This window comes from Babylonia areolata, chromosome 2, assembly GCF_041734735.1.
Source record: "Babylonia areolata isolate BAREFJ2019XMU chromosome 2, ASM4173473v1, whole genome shotgun sequence".
Lineage (NCBI taxonomy): Eukaryota > Metazoa > Mollusca > Gastropoda > Neogastropoda > Buccinidae > Babylonia > Babylonia areolata.
The window spans coordinates 45,468,624-45,491,565 of NC_134877.1; the positions used below are offsets into that span (position 1 = coordinate 45,468,624).

The 22,942-nt window shown below is 40.7% G+C and overlaps 1 protein-coding gene across 1 annotated transcript; it reads right to left on the reverse strand.

Annotated features, from left to right (window-relative positions):
• Positions 1-388: 388 nt before the first annotated feature.
• On the reverse strand, positions 389-15,648 carry LOC143301850 (putative serine carboxypeptidase CPVL). The gene is made up of 13 exons (XM_076616267.1): positions 15,540-15,648; positions 14,605-14,788; positions 13,942-14,060; positions 12,852-12,966; positions 12,464-12,522; positions 11,793-11,869; positions 10,602-10,668; positions 9,678-9,803; positions 8,839-8,970; positions 7,055-7,153; positions 5,825-5,998; positions 5,109-5,291; positions 389-3,407 (listed from the first exon to the last, which is right to left on the reverse strand). Exons 2-13 carry the CDS (start codon positions 14,771-14,773, stop codon positions 3,312-3,314), a joined length of 1,416 nt encoding a protein of 471 aa, XP_076472382.1. The 5' UTR covers positions 14,774-14,788; positions 15,540-15,648; the 3' UTR covers positions 389-3,311.
• Positions 15,649-22,942: the final 7,294 nt, after the last annotated feature.

Genomic DNA, 22,942 nt, shown 5'->3' on the forward strand with positions numbered 1-22,942 from the left:
TTTACACGATCAATGGTGAAGTTTTTCAGGCCTGATATGACCCTGTGTGGTCGGCTGGACAACAAGCAACAAATAATGGTGACTGGTCCCAGAGAGGGACTGTGGTTAGCTATCCCTGCAGGCTTTGTTCTCCACAGTGAGGGGGTGTGGTAGGAATGGTTCTGTCCTGTCATTCTGACTCAAACATGTACTCATTCTTTGTCTCTCTCTCTCTCTGTTGGTCTGTTCTCTTTCTCTTCTTACAGCCTTTCTGAACAGACAGTAAACCTAGTAACACACACACATAATACACAACACACAAAGGCATATGTGCCCCCCCCCCCCACACACACCACATATCAACACACACACACACACACACACACACACACACACACACAGACACCAATAGAAGATCAAAGTTTATTATCACACACATAAAACAATATCAAAAAATCTACATCATGATCTCAAATATCATGAAAACCAGGTCTTTACTGGGAGTGCTCTTCAAAGGAAGGGCAGTCTGATTAAACAGCAAAAATCATTACTATGGAATGTCCACACAAAAATAATGCTTGGGTTCTCAAAATTGTCAGAATACTTGTAATGGAAACAAAGAAAAAAAACCATAAATGGGTGATGTGTGAAAATTGACAATGCTGAAAAATGAAAGTCAAAACCAGCATAAGAATTTGACTTTTGTAAACTGAGTAATAGTCACTGAACATTCAACTTTTTCTTAAGAAACCAAGACTGGCTGTGTATGCATGCATGTACCGTACGTGTGATAGAAAGAGAGATGACAAAATAATACCCATCTGCTTAGAGTTCTGACTGATAGTTCAATACAGTTCAACACACAACTGCAAAAGTATCAGTGTGTGAATGTTTTTGGGGATTGGGTAAGATTTCAACACACAGTTGCACAGGTGTGTTAATGTCTTTGGCCAAACAGTCACCAAAAATGAACCGAAGCTGCCAAGCATAATCATCAAGACTGAACAGAAGCTGAGAAAATTGACATTTGCGCTTGCATAGTTGATGAAATGAAAGACTGGATCAGAAAACATAAAAGCTTTTATTGTCCAGTTAAATACATGCGTGTGTGACAGAAGCCAGACAATAATGCAGGAAACAAATGATAAACACATAAAGGCAGCTGTCTATCAGCTCTACTGAGATAGGCAGCCTGTTGTGCAAATGACCCTGTGTTTATAAAGCTCTTAGAGTTTGGTCTCTTACCGAGGGTGGGCGTTATATGCGTATAAGTAATACCAATCACAGGATCATGGAAGGTGGGTCATTTGTTGGCATGAGGTGGGGGTGACAACAGACACTAAAAACTGAAGTGACAGCCATCCCATCACAGAAATCTGGGTTGATGTTGGGAAGGAGTCATTATGGAAATAAGTTGTTACTGCAGGTTCTACTGTGTATTGATGTTCATCTTCAAGAAATTAATTCATTCTGTGGCCTTGCTGATCTGCAAACAAACAGAGACAGATCATCATCTAGTGCTTTCAGAGCCCTTAAACTTTAGAACAAATATGAAGACAAACAAGAAGTGTGTCAATGAAAAACGTGTGCCTGCCAGACCCAGTGCATACCATTCTCAACTGAACGATGACAGAAACAGCTTTTTTTTTTTTATCGATACAGTCCATGTGTTGCAAGACTTTCACACTGACAGTATTCCAGGAACAAGCAACATGGATCAGTACCAAAACACTTGCTTAATCACCTTTTATTTTTACCTGTTAAACCCTCTCTCATGGTGTCGGTCGAATCCTCAAAATTCACTGGTAACAGCATGTCACCAACAAAGAAGTGAGCAGACACACAGGCATCATTAACATTATGGATGAGGTGAAACAGACACTGGATGTGGCTGGGTCATGTTCTGAAGATGAATAAAACCAGACATCCTCATGCTGCCCTCAGACAGGAAATGAAAGTGGCAGGCCACATGGAGAACTATCGAAGATGAAATGTAAACAGCAGGCAAGACCTGGAATGAAATCAACTGGATTGCTCAAGACTGAAATGACTGGATAAGATTTCTTGGTGCCTTATGCTCCAGCCCTAGTGAAGAGGTTTAAATAAGAAAGAAAGAATCCACTTCTTACAGTGCTTTGCCTATAATCTAGACAACAGCTGAAAATAAGGACATGGTGTATCTCAAGAAAGGAGTGCACTTTCATCCTTCAAGCCAGATTCCTGCTGTAACTTTGTGAAGACATGAAAGTCAAACGACAGCCATATCCTTTATTTACAAAAAAAGAAAAAAAAAATCATCTGAATGATGTGTGAGATAGGCGCTTGGTCAAAGGACTGGACATCTGTGGTTCAAATCCAACCAACACCTGAGCAGCTAAGGGTGGAGATTTTTCCAGTCTTCCAGGTCAACAGGCACATACCAAACAACTTAACTTCCTCATGTTCATACTCATGCAGAAAAGCAAGCAAGCAAGCACAATTAAGTCTAACTATGTGTTGGTGTTCACAGTTATGGAAACATGAATGCGCCTGGTATCAACCCACTGTTTAAACAGAGAATGACTACCTAAACAGCAGGGTAAAAGTAGTCATACCCATACATACCTGCTCACAGAAATGACTAAGCATATGAGCTGTTGCCTGCAAGTAAAGGTAATGATGAGACAGTGAAAAGAGAAAGACCTAGAATAAGTGACAAGGCTTGCCAGCAGATTTGATGTAAATATATATCAGAGAATATCTAAAATGTGTCAATGCTTTTTCAAAAAACAGAAAGGGGAATGGACAGGGAAGAAAGAAAAAGCCAACACCAGTGAAGGAAGAAAAAAAAAGGCAGAAATAAAGAGAGCAATAGAAAAGAGGAAATTTCTAGCACATAATTTCCTGAGGGTGGGGATGCTATTTATACTAAAAAAAAAAAAAAAAGCATCCCCACGGTGTAAATGACCAAGTATAGGCATCATATAAGTATCAATATCAATCAATATCAAAATATGAGTCCCAGCAGCACACTCCAAACATTCAAGAAAAAAAATCAGTTATATTACCTTATAAAGGAATCATCTTTCCATTGTGCATACAAAAAAACCCTCTCCATATATTGCTTACATACAACATGAAAACTGGTCAAAATAAATAATATCAACACAGTCCATGGTAAAACATCCAAAGGCTGACCTGTGTGGATAGTGGATTAAAACTAACTCATGGAGTTCAGCAAATCCTCAAGTAGAAGAATAAGAGAGAAAGAATGGGAAAGGAGGGAAAAAATCTCCCCAAACAGTATGGAAAAAAAACAGATTTAAATCCTTTCTACTTAACACTTTCTTCAGCTAAAAAGGTTTTTCTTCGATGAATCGTTGAATCATGTCATAAGCTCTGGCAGGCTGGTCATAAGGTAGGATGTGGCCTGCGTCTCGCACAATGACCTGGACAAAACACAGCACGTCAAACATGTTAGAAATGTATGTATGTATGTATGTACGTATGTATGTATCTATATGATAAAACTCTAAAAAAAAGTTTTCCTTGTTGTACCTGAGCTCGAACCTACCATGTGTGTGTGACTATGTCCTGCTACCTACATCGGTACTTCTGTATGTGTTAAAAGATTAACACTGCTCCTGCTGTGTGAATCATCGTGTGAGTTATCCATTTGTTTGTTTTTCTCTTGTGTGTGCTTTAAAAAAAAGGATTAAAAAAATGATAACAATGTACATGTCTATGATATTATCCAATTTGACTTTTTCCACATCATATGGACATTCGTTACATGCTGGGACCATTTTCTAAATTTGAAAAAAAGGGTATCCGGGTAGTGAACCCAAGAACAGACATAAGCTGATCACCTGCATGGTCTCCTGCTGTACTTCTCACCATCTGCTAACTCTGTGTCTAAGTATTTCCAGTCACCAGTAACAAAAGGGGACTGTTAAAGAAAGTGTCTTGATTCGGAAGAAAATGCAAGGAGTTAATCCTGGTTTTGTCTTGTCATAAGTGACTGGGTCCACAGTATCGGCCACTTGCCTGTGTGACAGATTTTTTTTAAGCGGGTAGCAGTTATATCAATAACTGCCTCTTTGCCATGTTAGTTATTATATCAATAACTGCCTCTCTGCCATGTTCTAGGAGTTCTGCAGGGATGCTGTCGATAGCCTGCAGCCTTGCCATGTTTCAGCGACTTTACTGCTTCTATAACCTCCTCACCGAGAACTGGAAAGTCATCCTCATCTGATGAATCTTGCACTGTTAGAACATGTCCATCTTCTTTGCTCTCTTTGTTAACAGCCGAGTTCAGAGAAGTACTAAGTCCACCTTTTTATGTCTTTTTTTTCCTGTGCCAGACAATGGAAATAAATGTAAACCATCACCATTACATCACTAAAGTAAAATACACTGTCGATCGCTCCCTGTGCACTGGTGGTACTGAGGCTGGGACAGATGAACCCGGGTGTGGCTGTGTATGAGGGACTTAAATCCAGCAGCATGGGAGTAATGGCACCAGAATGGTGCACAGGGATGCCAACCCCTGTCAAGTATTTGTAGGAACAATCAGGAAATTTGGTAGGTACATTTTGAATTTGGTTGAAACACTCAGACTGTGCCACATCAGCAAACGTACATTTTATCAACAACCCTAATCCACCAGCCACAGACGCAGTTTGACCAAGACGCAACTTGATTCAGCCAAATTCTCTCTTGTTCAGGCAAACAATTTGGCTGATTGGTCCACTCAATGCTGTTTCAATGTAAACACACATGCGACTAGCTGAGCATCATCATGTGAGACCAAGATTAGTAGTGACTGCCCTGGCCTCATGATTGACAGGTCTAGAATGCATGAGTAATGTTACAACAGGAAAGCATGTGACCATGCTATGTAGTCGAAAATGAAACCACTGGAACAATTTTTACGTTGACTAAACATCAGAACAAACTGCAATAGAGCGTAACAAAATCAGTGAAACTGTAACAGTTTGCATCTCTGGGTGCAGATTATGGGGAAAAAAAACAACAAAAACCAACCCCCAAAAAATATATTTAAAAAACACCAACATGAGAGATGTTTAGAAGCCCACAGCAGCAGAGGCATCTTAACAGTGGAATCTACCACAACAGGCAGTACTTACCTGGTAGAAGTTGTCCACCTGTCTGACCCATCCAGCCACTTCTGTATCAGAAGAGTTCACTTTCCAGATGTGGCGCTCTGCCAGCTTGTATGCAGGCAGTCCTTTCCACTGCACTGTCTGAAGCCAGGCCTCAGTCAGTGGCACCGCAATAATGATGTCCAGCTGTCCGTTGTAGATCATCACCTGTAATAACCACACCAACCTCATATCACCCGTAACCACAGCAACATCACATTTCACTGGGGTCTTCTTCAGCGTTCATGGGCTGCAACTCCCACATTCACTTGTATACAGTATGAGTGGGGTTTTATGTGTATGACTATCTTTATCCCACCATGTAGACAGCATACTCTGTTTTTTATGGGTGTGTATGCTGGTTATGTTCTTGATTCCATTTCCCACCAAATGCCGACATGGATAAAGACCTTTAACGTGTATTTGTTTGATATTTTGCACGCATACACACATGAATGGGGTTCAAGCACTAGCAGGTCTGCACATATGTTGACCTGGGAGATAGAAAAATCTTCACTCTTAACACATCAAGCTCCCCAAAACTTGGAATCAAACTCTGGAAACTCTGGTGAGAATCTAGCATTTAACCATTTGGCCACAATGGGACTTTTAACCTAGCATTTGCTTTCCTCACAGCTGGGAAACAAACAAATATAGAAAAACTGGTAGAAGAGAAGAAAAAAAACAAAAAACAGCTGTACCTTGTAGTTGTCCATAATGACGGCAATCCATGGCTTGACAGAAGCCATCACGTCATTTAGCAGGTGCTTTTCCACGCGGGAACCTTCATTGTAAGTCAGATTGCCGACATGGATGGCACGGCGGACAGTAGGATCGGCCAAGTACTGACCGTAGTAGTTGTTGTCCTCTGGCGCCTGGGAGAAAGATAAATGAATGAATCAATGAATGATTACATAGCGCTTATTCTCGCTCGGGGTCATTTGCACAGCAGGCTGCCTGCCTGGGTAAAGCCGAGCTATGGCTGCCACTGGGCACTCATAATTTGTTTCCTGTGTCATTCAGTCAGGTTTAAGTCATGCACACATACACACTCAGACATGTAACATTTTATGTGTATGACTGTTTTGTTTATTTACCCTGCCATGTAGGCAGCCATACTCCGTTTTGGGGTTGTGCATGCTGGGTATGTTTTTGTTTCCATATCCCACCAAACATCGACATGGTTTACATGATCTTTAAAGTCTATATTTATCTTTTGCATGCATATACACATGAAGAGGGATTCAGGCACAAACAAATCTACACATATGTTGACCTGGGAGATCGTAAAAATCTCCACCCTTTACCTACCAGGCACTGTTACCGAGATTTGAACCCCGGACTCTCAGACTGAAAGTCCAACACTTTAACCACTTGGCTTTTGCACCTGTCATAATAACAACATGCATATCAACATGGTACAGATACAGAAATCAAATCATTCGTGATATTCGACTGACCAGAATGAAACTCAAACACAACACAAAACAATAATTAGCATGCATTCCCCCTCCCCCTCTTCCATTTCCCCTACTTGCCACCCCAACCAACCCCCACTCACCCCACTTCACTGCCTTCCTCCTGCCCACCACCCCCACCCTCCCAAATACAAAAACATGGCAGTTTGTAAACTGCCATATACATAAAACCACTCTGAAATTTAATTCTGCTGAGCTACTAAAACATGCTGGAAAGCTATCATTAAAATCTCCACTTGTGAGAAAACCTGGAATAAAACATAACATATTCACAGTTAATATGATTATGACATTTACACTTCTGTGCTGCATGTTCACATGACATATATAAACCAGAACAAATGTTTTCACATTTTATTGAAGGTGTTTCTCAACAACCACACACAGATCAGTGAAATTTTTGTGTCTAACAGAACAGCTGAACTGTGAGGCTGATCATTCAAAATCGTTTACCTGTGTTCGTAAGAAATTGTAGTAATCAGACAGCCCGGATTTCTGTTTGAAGTAAGGCACCTGCTTTGTCAGATCTCCATTCAGCAATTTATCAAAAATCTGCAACATCATCCAACAAAAAAAATACAGTAAAATGCAACACAGTCCAAATATAAAACAAACAAGAATTATCAAAATAACAAACTTAAAGGCTGACAAAGCACTCAAGAAAAATCCATGGGATATCAATTAAAATGCAGGCTCGTGGTTGGACAGTTTTTTGCCTGACCCCTCCTGCTCTCACTTCACTGACAGGCTGCATGAGTCGGGGGAATCTATCTGTCGCTGCAAGACATGGGAAAGGAGTCTGGTCTGTTGATACTGTTTACACTGAGCAGCAGTGTCCAAGTACCACTGTTTACTCTCAACCACACACACTACGCCTTGTACCAGTTAAAACAACGGTCATAACCAGAGCTCCCATACCCACACACCCCCACCCCCATCTTTTCAAGGCGAATATATGTTTTTACTTTCTTTCTTTTTCCTTTTTTTTCTCTTTTTTTTTTTTTTTATTTAACTGTCCAATAATAAAACAGTGGATTACTTGAAATGAAAAGCTGAATCCCGCAAGTTATTTCTGGGTTTTTTTGTGTGTGGGTTTTTTGTTGTTGTTTGTTGTTGTTTTTTAGAGAGAGTCCTATAGTACACACATTTTTTTTACTGATAAATTGTGAGCGGATTTCTCCATTTCAAATGATGAATGCTGCATATTGTTATTCAATAACTTAAATACATGTTCTTCGTCTGTCTGTCCCCAGATAACACACACACACACACACACACACACGCACACACACACACTCGCTCACTCCCTCTCATTCTTTCTCACACAGACAAACTGAAATTCCAGATATGTGCGGCCAGATGCCCGGTGAACTGGCCAGCAGGGTTTTCGTTGTCAATGTGTTTATTTCAGACTGACGATGGTTGCTTAACTTAGAACCTACAGGAAGCATATAAGGACTGGATTGTCCACCTCCATCCTTTTGACTGACTGCAAATTTCAAATTTGGAAGTAAGCCAATGCAGAATTATTTTTTATTCGCTGAGAAATTTTGCAGTAGATTTTTTATTCAGATGTTTGGGCAACATAAAAAATGTACCCATGCAAACTTATAGCTGTGTTTGTGGCCTGTTGGTATGTTTATTTCTGTGACGAAAAATTGATGTGGAGCTGTCATTTTCCCATCAGAACCTGTAAAGGAAAAGCTGAAGACACACCTCTTTTTACATAGGATTCTTTGCAGGTCTTTAAGAGATCAATCATATTTTTTTCAACCTGAATGCAAAAAAAAAACCAGCTACAAGAGGAGATACATAAGAATTGAGGAAAAGTGTGTTTCTCTCAAATGATTGTTGATGTTTGCTTCTCACAGATCATTTAGAAAATGGATAAACTCTCCAGATTTGCATATACGTGTAATGCAGATTAGGTTTAACAGATTCTAAACATAAACAGAGTGCCTGGAAAAATCTGTTTCTATGCTCTTTTATGAAAGGCGAGTAGATCCGTTGATTTACATGGTCATTCATAGACACCATACTCAATAAGATGAAGTCTTTGCATAAACTGTTCTCTAGATAAAATTTGGTGGCCTTATTTCAGTGACACATTTTCACAAACTATCAATACGATCTACATGCTGACAATGATATTCATAAAAGTAAGTCATTGGTGATAAAACTTTTATCAACCTAACAAGTGACCCCCAAATAAGAAAGACAATTAAAAAAAAAATTACCAGAAAAGCTTCCATGTACTGCTTTTGCTTTATGAACTCAGTGGCTTTCAAGGCCTGGTTCCCAAAGTAGGCAGCCTGAGATTCGTCCAGCAGACCCAAATTGAACATAAAGTCTGCATACCTTGGGAACATCTGTTCAACAACACAAAAGGCTCATGATTACCCAAACTGAACATAAAGTCTGCATACCTTGGGAACATCTGTTCAACAACACAAAAGACTCATGATTACAAAAATTGAACATAAAGTCTGCATACCTTGGGAACATCTGTTCAACAACACAAAAGGCTCATGAGCACCCATGATTACCCAAATGGAACATATAGTCTGCACACCTTGGGAACATCCAACAACACAAAAGGCTCATCATTACCCAAATGGAACATATAGTCTGCATACCTTGGGAACATCAACAACACAAAACGCTCATGATTACCCAAATGGAATATATAGTCTGCACATGTTGGGAACATCTGTTCAACACAAAAGGCTCATGATTACCCAAATCGAACATAAAGTCTGCAAACCTTGGGAACATATGTAAACAAAACAAAAGGCTCCCGTTTACCCGAACTGAAAACAAAGCCCACATTCCTTGGACGTATGTCAAACAATATAAAGTCTGCATGACTCATGATTTCCAAAATTAAGATAGACCTACAAAACACAGTTCATGGCATATTATCTTAACAATTTAGCTCCTTAGGGCAAATAAGATAAGGTCATGCTGAGGACGTCAGCCATTCTGCTTAACTTATCATCCCCAGAATACTAGGAAAATAAATTCCTCCAAAAGGAAAAGGGCTGGCAGGTGTGCCTCACATGCCTAAAGTACTCACAGTGACAGGGTCGCACAGTCCGTCCCCGATGGCCATGCCTTTGAAGTTGATCCGGACTTTGGGCTGACCCTGGTTCTCCATGTGGATCTTGTAGGAGATAGCTGGCACATACTTCCCAGCATAGGACTGAAGACGCAAGAATGCAAGTCATTTGATATCATAAGTTTCACTTTCATCTGTGTGTGTGTGTGTATGTGCACGTGTGCGTGGGCGTGTGCATGTGTGCGTGTGCCTGACATATGCTTCTTTTAATTTTAAAGAGGTACCACAGTAGAAAGCTGAGATGCTTACAAAGATCTGTTTCCACATAATCATGTGCAATTTCTTGGGGGAAAAACCCCCCACTAAATTAAGTTAAAGCTTTAGATTCAGACAAGAAACACTCCACAAATCAAAAACTGAAAACTGTCCACATTTTGTATCGGTATAGAAAACAGACAACCATGGCATGCCACAGATATTTCAATCAGCATGATGCATGAACATAAAAGACTTTACTCTTCCCAATCCCACAAACACAAGAGTTCCCCCTTCTCTCTGCTCCCAACCCCACTCCTCTGTTCCCTACAAGTGCGCGCACGCACACACGCACTCTCTCTCACACACACACACACACACTCTCTCTCTCTCTCTCTCACACACACACACACACACACACATATACATGAGAGAAAGGAGAGACAGACTGTCTTGAAACACACAGTCTTCAGAGGAATAAAGTTTTGCCCCTGTCATACTGGGACCAAATATAATTTCAATTTGTTGTGTTAGCTGTCACAGAATATAGTTCAACATGAAATACTACACAATAATGGAAGGCTCAGAGACAAAGCTAAACACCTCTAATAAAAGAACACCCATCCAGTGAAGTTAATTTTCTTGTGAATGAAAAAAAAAAGATTCATATACATCATTCTGGCATACCTCTCCAGTCACGTAGAATGGATTTGTTTGAAATTCTGTGTAGATCTGGAAAAACTGCTCCAGAAGACTGAAAGAAGAAAGCACAAGGTCAGGAGAGGTTCATGTATAATCAGTGGACCTTTCGCATGATTTCATTACAATAAGATAAATGCTGGTACACAATAAACATCTCTCCCCTGCCTTCTTATCTGGGTGTGCAACGAGCATTCCTGCTTGCCTACCTGCCTGCATGTGTGCATGTGTGCATTGTTTTGATTTGCAAATATGCATGAACTGTTTTACATCACCATGTTGACAGCCATACTCCATTTTAAGAGGCATGCGTGCTGGGTATGTCCTGTTTCCATAGCCCAGCAAACAGTAAAATGGATTACGGGATCTTTAAGATGCGCATTAGACCTCCTGCATGCATGTACACATGAAGGAGGTTCAGGCACTTAGGTCTGCACATCTGTTGACCTGCTAGATCAGGAAAAATTCTACCTCTTAACTAAAACGTGCCGAGACTGGGATTCAAACCCTGGACCCTCAAGTTGAGTCTAAGTTTTAACAAGTCAACTGTTGTGCCCATCCTGTTAGTACAGTGATTCTTGAATGTCCTAAGAAGCACCTCTGCTCATGAATAACAACGAAATTCCTGTGAAAACTAATGAGCACGAAAACAGGCTCTGTTACTATCACAATGCTTGATTCTTGAACTGTGCCAAGAAGCACATCTGCTTGTGAATAATAATGGAATCCCTGTGAATACTAATCAGCAGGTTCACTTGCTATTACGAGTACTTATAGTACCTGACTCCTTGAACTGTGCCAAAAACATCCATAAGTGAAAAGCTTAACATAATGATGTTTAACAGAAAGCTTCATCCATTTCATCCTAAGTACCCCTCAAAATAAACTACACACACACACACACACACACACACACACACACACACAAACCTATTCTAAACAGGTACTTATATCACACCAACCATCCTATTGACTCATCTGCTTCTTGAACTCTGTCTGGTTGAGTGTGTGTGCAGGTGTGGGTGTGTTTGTGTGTTTGGTGTTTCTGATGCATGTATGTTTATGTATGTGCCACTTATAGTTGTAAATGCCATGAGCTCCCTGCCTGAGATGTGTGAGCATCAATCATCATCATTATCATTATTATCATCACCAACATAATCATTATCATTTTTATACCTGTATAAGTTCCTGGCCACATCCTCTTCATTTCTGGCGTACCCATCATCATCACTGAAACTAAACCCTGTGCCCACCTGGATAAATGCAGAAATCCACCAATGTTAATTGTATTTTGCGATGTATCATTCAGGTATTGTGATGTTTGATATGTATGTTGAGTGTTGTGTTTGTGTGTGTGTGTGTGTGTGTGTGTGTGTGTGTGTGTGTGTGTGTGTGTGTAAATGAATTCCTGATAGTGTTTGTTTAGATGTCTGTGCAGGATTATGTATATAAGTTGTCACTTGAGAGTCTAAATGCAAATTCTACATCAGTACATGTCAATTTTATTTTTCACAATGCAGTGCATTGAGGATGTTTTGCATGGAAAGACACGATACTGATTAAATTATAATTAAGTAATCATCAGTTTTGTATGTTCTCTTTGATATGTTTGCACTTAATATGACAAGTTGTTTATGTGGTTAAAAATACACATGTAGGTTTTACACACACACACACACACACACACACACACACGCTTTCTCTTTCTCACTCTCTCTCTCTCTCTCACACACACACAAACACACACACACACACACACAATGTGCGCATTCACGCCCACACCATGCACACTTGTTTTAAGTAACCAATAAATCTAAAGGGCAATGAATAACAATGTTCCAACTCACTGGATTGTCAACATACAACAAGGAGTACTTTTCATTCCAGGTGATGTTCCTTGGCAGTACTGTTCAAAAGAAATTAAGAGCAATTAACTGCTTTCATTCTGCATACACATGTCTGAATACACCCATCAACACACATGGAAGTTGTTCAAATATAAAGCATATATTCCTTAATTGTGTGATCAAGCACAAAAACAAACACAGTTCTCTTATCTCGGTAACAGTCATTAAATTTACTTATCACACACAGACACACACAGACACACACACACACACGCACACACACATGAACACACACACACACGCACACACGCAAGAACACACACACACCACATACACCCACACCCACACTGAAACCCACATACACACACATGCTGTCTTCACAGCCCACATTTAAAGTCCTTGTTGATGTAGAAAGGCCCTTGCTCCACAAACAGTCCAAAGAGAGAGGACCCCCCGGGCCCTCCTTGCAGCCACATCAGCACTGGAGCTGTGGCAGCATTTTTCTGCAACATGTATTGGACAGTTTCTGTTTCAGTTTCTCAAGGAGACATCACTGCTTTCAAACAAATCCATATACACTACACCACATCCGCTAGGCAGATGTCTGACAGCAGCATCACCCAAAATGCTGGTCAAGCCTTAAGTATGCACATGCAAATATTTGTGTACCTATCACAGTGGATTCCTGTGTGTCACTGCTGCTGTTGTTACTCTCATTCTTCACTCTTTTTTTTCTCTTTTTAGTAATTCTATAAACTGAAAATTTTTTTCCAAAATTATCATTTTAATACCTGATCAAAGCAAGATAGGCAGCATGGAAAGTTAAACCACATTATCTAATCAGTGACTGAAATGGACAGAATGGCAGAAAGATAGACAGAAAGATAGAGGAGACTGCCTTGACAGGCCATCTACACACAGAAAGAGAGAATGAGGAACAGTAACAGTACACGGAGATACAGAGATACAGATTACTAGCATCAGTACATTATCAAAACATTGAAAAACAAAAAGAAAGGAACCAAAACACAATCAGTATGTGGAGTGATGGTTTAGTGGTAAAACATCCTCCTAGGAAGCAAGAGAATCTGAGCACACAGGTCCGAATCCCACATTCACCAGTATTTTCTCCCTCACCACAAGACCTTGAGCAGCTGTCTTGACACTAGTCATTCGGATGACATGAGATGATGAACAGAGGTCCTGTGTGTGGTATGCACTTAGTGCATGTAAATGAACACATGGCAACAAAAGGGTTGTTCTTGACAAAATTTTGTTGAAAAGTCCACATTGATAGGAAAAGGAAATACACTTGCAGGCAGGACAAAAAAAAAAAAAAAAAAAAAAAAAAAAGATAGCACTGCAATGTAGTCACCACTCTCCCCGGGGAGAGCAGCCCGAGTTTCACACAGAGAAATCTGTTCTGACAAAGAGTAATACAACACAACACAACACAACACAGTAGTAGGGCGACCAACCTGTGCAGGGAAGAACCAGAAGAACATGTTACTGTGGTAGGTGCTATTGACTGTGATGAAACCAGAATAACTTTTTCCGGACCACCCAGGTAACCCAGTCACCTGACTGAGCTGGTGAGCTACAAGACAGAAATAATTTAAAGCATTAAAGACAGAAAACATTTCAAACTGTTTTCTACTATACATACAAAAAAGATATAACAAAATCATGAGAAAATCATTGATTGAAAGACTAGCATGCAAAAAAAGCAGTTTGATAATTCAAGCAAGAAAAAGAGACACAGACATAAAAAGGAAAACAGCATCAGATGTTCAAGCTACTGTTGTGGGAATTTCAGTCTTGGTTCACTCCTCCTACCCAGACTTGGGTGTGCCAGGGATTCAAACAGAAGGAATGTAACCACACACCTAAGTGTCATTACTTCAAGGCTGTACCTGCCCAAATTTCCCGACAAACACTGCAGTGTCTGTATTTTCTGGGCTAGATTAACACTGGATTACATAATAAAAGATGCAAAGAATACAGCAGTCATCTCACATCCCCTCAGACTGAACAGGATCTCCACACTATCATCATCACAATCCTCTTCATAGATCTATCCTCATGGAATAATGACATAGTTCTTGTGTCAGTGACACACTGACATATTCTTGCCCACTCACCAACTTCTGGTTTCCCTTGCTGCAGGTATGGTGTCAGAAACAATGGTTGGCCAGGATCCACCCCATTCTGAAGCATGGGCGGATAGGACTTGGGGAACATTTTCCGAAAAACGCCCCTGCCACTGGCCAATCCCAGCAGAAGGAAGGCAACCAAGACAATGGACTTCATGGCTGCTTTCTGAAACTGCCACATACAGTCTACCCATGTCAAATTGTTTTTCACACACACACACACACACACACACACGTGCACACGCACAAAAAGAAAAGAAAAGAAAAGAAAAAAAAGGAAGAAAATACCATTTACAAAGAGGTATCATAATCATTCATACAGAAGTATCATGATCATTGTTAAGTGCTTAGAGCTTGGTCTCTGACTGAGGATAGAGCAGATGCCTGGCCTAAACATAAATCCAACATGCTGGTCAGACTTTGAGAGACTACCATATCTAAAAGTTTCTACAAAATATTATCATAAAATGAAATAAAATATTTAAACAAAATAAACACGTAAATACAGAAAATGAATCATATGCCATACGTAGAAAGCAAATCATTGAAATAAGAATGGGCCACATTGAACGAACTTGTGCACAACTACACACGCGTGCATACTCACACAAGTATGCAAATGCGCACACACACACACACACACACACACACACACACACACACACACACACACACACACATCGACACATAACCAACCCACAAACATGCATACCCTGGCCCGACCACTACATACGCGCACACACAGCAAATCATGATGAACTTTATGGGAACGAAAAGTAAAAGTTGTCCAATACTAGCACAAGAACTCTGAACACAGCTGTAATTTAAAAGAAGTACAAATTACAGACGTCTACCATCTCTGATACTGTTCACGCATATGTAACCATATCAACCAACAAGAAAAATGGAAACTTTTTTCCCACCTCCCGATTGCAGCAGAAGAAAAGAAATGAAAATGGCGTTTCGTAGTCAGTTATTGTCACATGATTTTCATCATGTGATTTCCGTTAACCATGTGACCACGGACGTTACTATTGTGTCACGAGCCAATCAATGTACGCCCGTGATATAAATAAACGTCTGTGCAAGTGACAGTGCAATTCGTCTCTTCACCGAAAACACAGTAAAATTTTTTTTTTTTTTTTTTTTTTTTTTTTTTTTTAAGCAGAAAAGTCAATACTGCGTTTTCATGCAATGAAAACTGACCTCCAAGATTTTTTTGTTTTGTTTTGTTTTGTTTTTTGTTTTCTGTGAGAGCAACGTCAGTCTTATATTATGTGTAAGCATAAACTGTATACTAAGTGCCAGCATGACTTGAAGTTTTCTCTGTGAGAGATACGACAGATCTTCAGTTATATGCATGAGAATAAATTGTATACAAAGTGTCAGCATGGCTCTGTCACGCAGTTCACGGAGGTGATGAAGGAGATTATTCAGTTCCGTGTTGATGGTGTCCCATTTGATATACTGAAATGATCTGGATTTTCGTAAAGCTTTTGACCTGACAGTGTCCCACATGAAATACTTTTGTGAAGACTGAAAGCTTAGGATACTGTCAGCAATGTCCACAAATGGATAACTTGTGAGACTGATTCATCAGTAATTAGAAACAGTCAGTTCAATATGTCAGCCGGACTCGGAGTTTGAGACAAATACTTTTTTGACTGAAGCTGTAACTGAAGTTTATGGTGGTACTCCACACACAGTATTCTAGAACCGATATATATATATATATATATACACACACACACATCAGTGTAGATACATATATACATAGATATAGATGTATATATGTAGACTGTATAGATCTCTCTTTATATAGTGTGTGTGTGTGTGTGTGTGTGTGTGTGTGTGTGTGTGTGTGTGTGTGTGTGTGTTGGTTTCTGTGAGTTCCTCTTAAACCCTCTTATATATATCGCAGCTCCCGTGTGACTGTTGCTTACTCCCGCAATTTTCTTGGATCTTTCTTAACTTGATCACTGGGGTGTCCCGAGTTGTCATCCGTTCCTTGTACTGGAACTTCTTGCGACCACTGACGTTGTGTGACCGTATAGTTGTAAACTTATGAGCATCTCCGCTGGTCCTTCGATCTTTCAAGCTGATTTTCTTAAGCTCATCCCAGTCTACTGACGTACTCCGTAGGTTGTAATACTAATAATAATCAGTGGTATTTATATAGCGCTGAATCTTGTGCAGAGATAAATCTAAGCGCTCAGTTCACATCAGTCCGCATTCACACACATGCATAACTCTAAAACTGAAGAAACTGAAGACAAGGAAGAGGTACTGGGGAGGGAGGCTATCTTGTGAAGAGGTGGGTTTTAAGGTCAGACTTGAAAGAACTGAGTGCGGAGACCTAACGAAGCGAAAGAGGAAGTTTATTCCAAATACAAGGTCCAGATCGAGACAGAGAAAGAATGGCGTCCAACAGTGGAGTGTTTGAATCTGGGTACTGTATGCGTAAACAGTGGATCCGAAGCCGATCGTAGAGAGCGAGATGGAGTGTAGAGGTGAAGGCAGCCACAAAGATAGGAAGGAGCAGATTTGTGAATACATTTATAACATAAAGTGCTGATCTTATACTTTATTCTATGTGAGACAGGGAGCCAATGGAGATGTTGCAAAATAGGAGTGATGTGCTCAGACCTTTTATTTCTGAGGACGAGTCGGGCAGCACAGTATTGTATGCGCTGAAGGGATTGAACTGATGGATGAAGCAAGCAATGGAACCAGGGAGTTACAGTAGTCAAGGCGAGAGAGAATGAGAGAAACGACAAGTCTAGATGTTGCGTCGGTGGACAGATTTTTCCGAATGGAACTGATGCGTCGCAATTGACAGCAGCAGGATTGACATGTCTGACTGATAAATTTTTGCAGTGGACAGTATGTTGTCAAGGACAACACCGAGGTTCCTGACTGAGCTGGAAAGAGGGATGGATGTACTGCCAAGTTTGATTTTGTCAGCTGTGATGGAAGAGAGTTTTTGCTTAGTTCCTATTATCATTGCTTCGGTTTTGTCTGCGTTCAATTGTAACTTATTTAGAGTCATCCAGTTTTGAATGTCCAGGAAGCATTCAGATGTTTCTTGCAAGAGCGAGGACAATTTTCAGGGGTATCACTCTTCTGAAGTTGAGTGTCATCAGCATAGGAATCAGTGATGACTAACATTGTGGTGGTTGATGATTTCAGCAAGAGGAGCAGAACGTGTACAGTGTCAAGAGAACTGGGCTTAAAACAGATCCTGTGGGACTCCGTGTTTGATTTTAACAGGTTCAGATTGGAAATTATTGACCATGACAGACTGGCATCGATCAGTGAGATAAGATTTGAACCAGTTGAGAACAGTGCCGTTGATACCAAATGTAAAATGAAGACGGGAAAGAAGGATTGAATGGTCTATCGTGTCAAAGGTTGTAACAGCTTATTTGCTGAGGACCTTACTTAAAGCACTTGAAACTTGTCCAAGTTGGAGAGAGTCGTACAGTTTCAATTATATATTCATTCATTTATATATTTTATCTATTTGTTTGTTTGTTTATCAATTAAGTAATCATTCGTCATTGATTTTTTTTTTTTACTAATTAATTGATTAATAATTGATTTATCGATTAATTTATGTCTTTTTTTTTTTTAATTATCTTTTTCTTTCTTTTCTACTTCAGCTATTAATCTAGTTATTTATTCATTTTAGTCTGAGTTTCTCAGCGGGGCAACGTGAAAATTTGCCATCTCTTTGTGGGGGGTTCTGTTCACGGTCAGTTTCAAAGTTTTTGTTTGTTTTTGTGTTTGTTTGTTGTTGTTTTTTAGCTTCACATAGTTTAAGTTTGGCAAATAACAATTAGCCTAAGTGCATAATAGCATGAAGCTATTTCTCATCCACCTCTTTCTAGTTTTACTGTCACGTCCGGCTGTAGTGACCAACTGGACCTCAGTCCTTGGCCATGACATATCAATGTTTCTCATATTGAATCTGCACCAGATGTCCTACCGGATCTTGACCATGGTCCTCAATTGGTTATGCACGACACATTCAATGTACCGATTGATCTTGATGTTCCAGATCGAAAAAGGGGGCATACAGGCCCACTGTACGACATCCTGGATTGGTTCTATCAAGATACAGCAACTGCTTTTACCACAAATGTGAAATGTATGTATGTAGAAGATAATTATGTAGTTATATTCCTCTGTCTCTGTCACGCGTGCTAAAGCGGACGTGCACCCTCCCCAAGATACCTCACTACAGACGCCACAACACAAGCCCACACAGAAACGACATTATGTAATGCATTTAATGATTGTGTGTATATGTCTATATATGTATGTAATTTATAAAAAAAAAATTCAAGAGCATACAAAAAACAAACAAAAACAACCACCCAAAAAAACAACAACAACAAAAACGGCAGCAGAACCACAGCTTTCGTCTTGTCACATTTTTACCACAAGGGCACTGGTAAATGAGATGTCAAACCACCATCACTATAAGCACAGGATGGTCTTTTGTTTTCCACGATAAAAATAAATAAATAAATAAATAAACACATGAACATAGGAGTGTTGCTGACACTGGCGGACGGAAGACAGGCCCCCAGTATGGAAAACGTCAGCGGAGCTCTCAGCGGATCCGTCGCCGGCTCCGAGAGGCGGGTGGTCTGGAACCACCATGTCAACTAAAACATCTACAAAACTGTCGGCACCCAGCGAGGAGCGCACAGGAAGACGCATTGGCAGCCCAAAACCACTGATGAATAATTATTTCGAGAGATATTTTTTTCAAATATTATGGAAAACATACGTAAGTGAATGACATTGTCAATGGTTGCCGGCATCTTTTTCCGCACGCCTCGCCGCCGTAAAACTAGACTAATAATTATCTCCCTTTTTTCCAGTATTTCACATGTCAAAACAAATCATTTACCATACACAACAGTACTGTTTTCTACAAGCATAAATATACTCCCGATGTTAACTCGTGGCCTCTAGTTGAATGAGCTCCTTAAACCTTAACAAAAAATATCCAATAAAATTGTCTCGAGCATGTAAAAAGCAAGATATCTAAAATTACCCCCGTCCATTGAAAACTCCTACTTAGACAGACATGTCAAAAATGTAGCTCCTCCCCAATTCTTAACTTTCAATATTTATTCCTTACATTTCCACAATAACATTTGAGCAACATGTGACAACTTATCGCCCCTTCACAGGCTCATAACTTTCACAATAACAAACCATGACAAAAGAAAAGTCACAACAAACAGGAGACAGAAAATACAAACGTAACAATGAACCACGACGGAGAAAAACAATACATAAACAGGTCTGGAACACAAGCTCCTACCTAGAGCGACGTGACGTTGCCCCACAATTAGAACGGAGGCACAACACCTCAAGACGCGCCAGGCAACTGGGGAAACGCTGACAGGACAAAACAAAAGTCACCCACTGGCCACCGCACAGTGTTCCGTAAACGAACAACGGGTACTAACATCGAAACACAGATGAAGAACAGTTCCACTGGCGGACATAAAGTCGTTTACAGAGGAAACAAAAACGAACATAAGCCGCTAAGCGCTGGTTCTACCACCGTCCTTCTCCAAGGAATGACTCCCTTCGAGTGAAGCCAGGGACAAACCGGCGAGGAGCATTTGAAGCACAAGAACTCCGCTCACTCTGTTCACTCAGCTTCCTATATATATTTTTTTTTTCGTTCAGTTGCACGAAACACTTACAAACCATAGAAAACATGACACAACAACACGATCTCTCTCTACGCTCGAACGCAAGGGGAACACGCACGATAGTAGAAAACATCGTGCACGCGCATAAGAAACACACCCGCCTCTAAAAATAATCCAGCGACCCACCGGCCCTCCATAAACGTAAAAGAAAAGAAAAAACAGCGGAACCATTATGTCGTCCGTGACAGTCTCTCTCTTTTCTTCTTCTTCATTACTGAGGACGTTGATTCGGTGGTTGTGTGGATTTGAGCCATGCATGTAGGCATTCTCCCATGCAGACTTCGTGGACACACACACACACACACACACACACACACACACACACACACACACACACACACACACACACACACACACACAATCTTCGCACTTCGAGTGTCACAGACACGGTGGTACACGGCCGGGTAACTTAAGTGTGATACTGCCGCTGCTCCAAAGCGAACGTTCTTCAAAACCAGTTCAGTCCGTCTTCACTACTGATGCTTGACTGATGCTTGATGGAAAGCTACCTCCTCCGTCGTCAGTCCGATGGCCAGGACCAGCCCGCCCAGCATCGATGACTCCGACATCTCAACGGAAGGAATCGTCAACCTGCTAACTGAATCCTTCCAAAGCCTGCGGACTACTGCATGTAGACGGGGTCCCAACCATAAGAGACCTTAACCCTTTCACCGCCAAGCTCTCATTTATGCACAGGCGTGGCAGAGGACCCATGTCACTGAAAAGTGACCATTCATTGGTCTGTTATCCATGAACCTACTGCTCTTAATTTTTGGTGGTAGGATAGGCCATATTTTAATTACACATACTTAATCGTGACCCAACTTGTGCAGACTCCGGCATTTTCTATACATCGCAAAGGGAAACCCCAGCTATTCTTAGCGACTTTTTTTTTCTGTGTTAATACCACGAGGGAATTTTGTACTTTAAATTGACTGGCGGTGAAAGGGTTAAATCTTTTGCGGACACCATTGTCTCACCACTTACCATCATTATGTCAGTATTAAAATACTGTTCCACCCTTGCAGAGTCACCCATCACACGGCAAACCGATGTCAGCAGATTAAGTGTGTTCACTTAAGAAAGGCGACAAATATAGAGCAGAAAACCACCACCCAGTGTCTTTGACCTCACTGCCTGCACACAGCTCGAACATCGCGGATATATCACTGACCTGTTTGCCACTGCACCTCATCCACAAGCCCCTTGAGAAACACAAGTCACACTCACCTGGCTTAATTACCATATGCACGACCCTTTCAATTTATATAGACACTGATGGCAATTCATGATTTTAGTCGGCAGTAAAGCCTTCAACACAGTACCACATGATAGGCTCCTCCATACAGTAGTAAGCTAAACCACAACAGGATCATAGGACCCATTCACAAATGGATCAAGAACTTCAGTGACCCACTGGTAAAATTAATGAGGGTGGTTCCTCAAGTTGAGGGAGATCAGGAAACAGATGTATGTGCAATCACTGAAGCCGGTGTCCCCCAATGCAATTTCGCGTCCTGCTTTTTCTGTCACCGTGCAGTGCTATACACAATCTACCACAGTCTGTAACTGAAACGTCCGTCACAGTGCAGCTCCACTCTGCGGACGGATGATTGCCCCCTATTCACTCCTTTCAAGACCATGCACATCTTACAGAATTAAGACCTGGACAACAAGAACGGGCGAAAGACTGGGGAACTGTCCTCAGTGACAAGAAATATTGCATCTAATCCAGCAAGAGCAATCACCTTACTCAGCTCTACCGACTGAATAGAATAGTTTTATAAAACACGTCCAACAGAACCCCTACATGAGAGTACAGATCACAGAATTAATGACCCCTGGAATGGACTACACATTCAAAACATCCGTCTGCTGCGCCTGCGGAAAAAGACCGCGGCGTACACTCAAGCTGCTTCTTGAGATCACGGTAAGCTTTGGAACTCAGTGCATGCCCTCCTGGCAGAGAGTCAGCGGATGGCTGTTGTCTCTCGATCTTAATTGTCCGCTCCACATTGAAGTGTTATAAATATTATTATTATTAGTAGTAGTAGTTCTTTTTATGTATTTATCTATTATTCATTTATTTACTTACTTATTTCTTTTTATTTTATTCTATTTATTTATTTATTATTTTATTTATTTATTTATTTAGTTTTATTTTATTTCATTCTTAATGCCTGACTAAGCGCGTTGGGTTACGCTGCTGGTCAGGCATCTGCTTGGCAGATGTGGTGTAGGGTATATGGATTTGTCCGAACGCAGTGACGCCTCCTTGAGCTACTGAAACTCAAAACTGAAGTGTGGTGCAGTACGTGGTATGGGACCTCTGTCTCAAGATCGAAAGACGTTTTGAAAAGACCCGATTGGACCAAGGCTGTGTGACTCAGATGCTACAAAAGCAGAGACAACCATCCCTGGAGGAACAGCGCAAAATCATTCTTCTCGCCTTTGTAAACAAGACATCAGTCCAGCTCAACCACCAGAAAAGTTCCCAACACCTACCATGCAGTACGACGAACAGAAGATGGTCATATCAACAACATACAGTGATAGACTCAGAAAACATATAGTGGAAAGAAGAA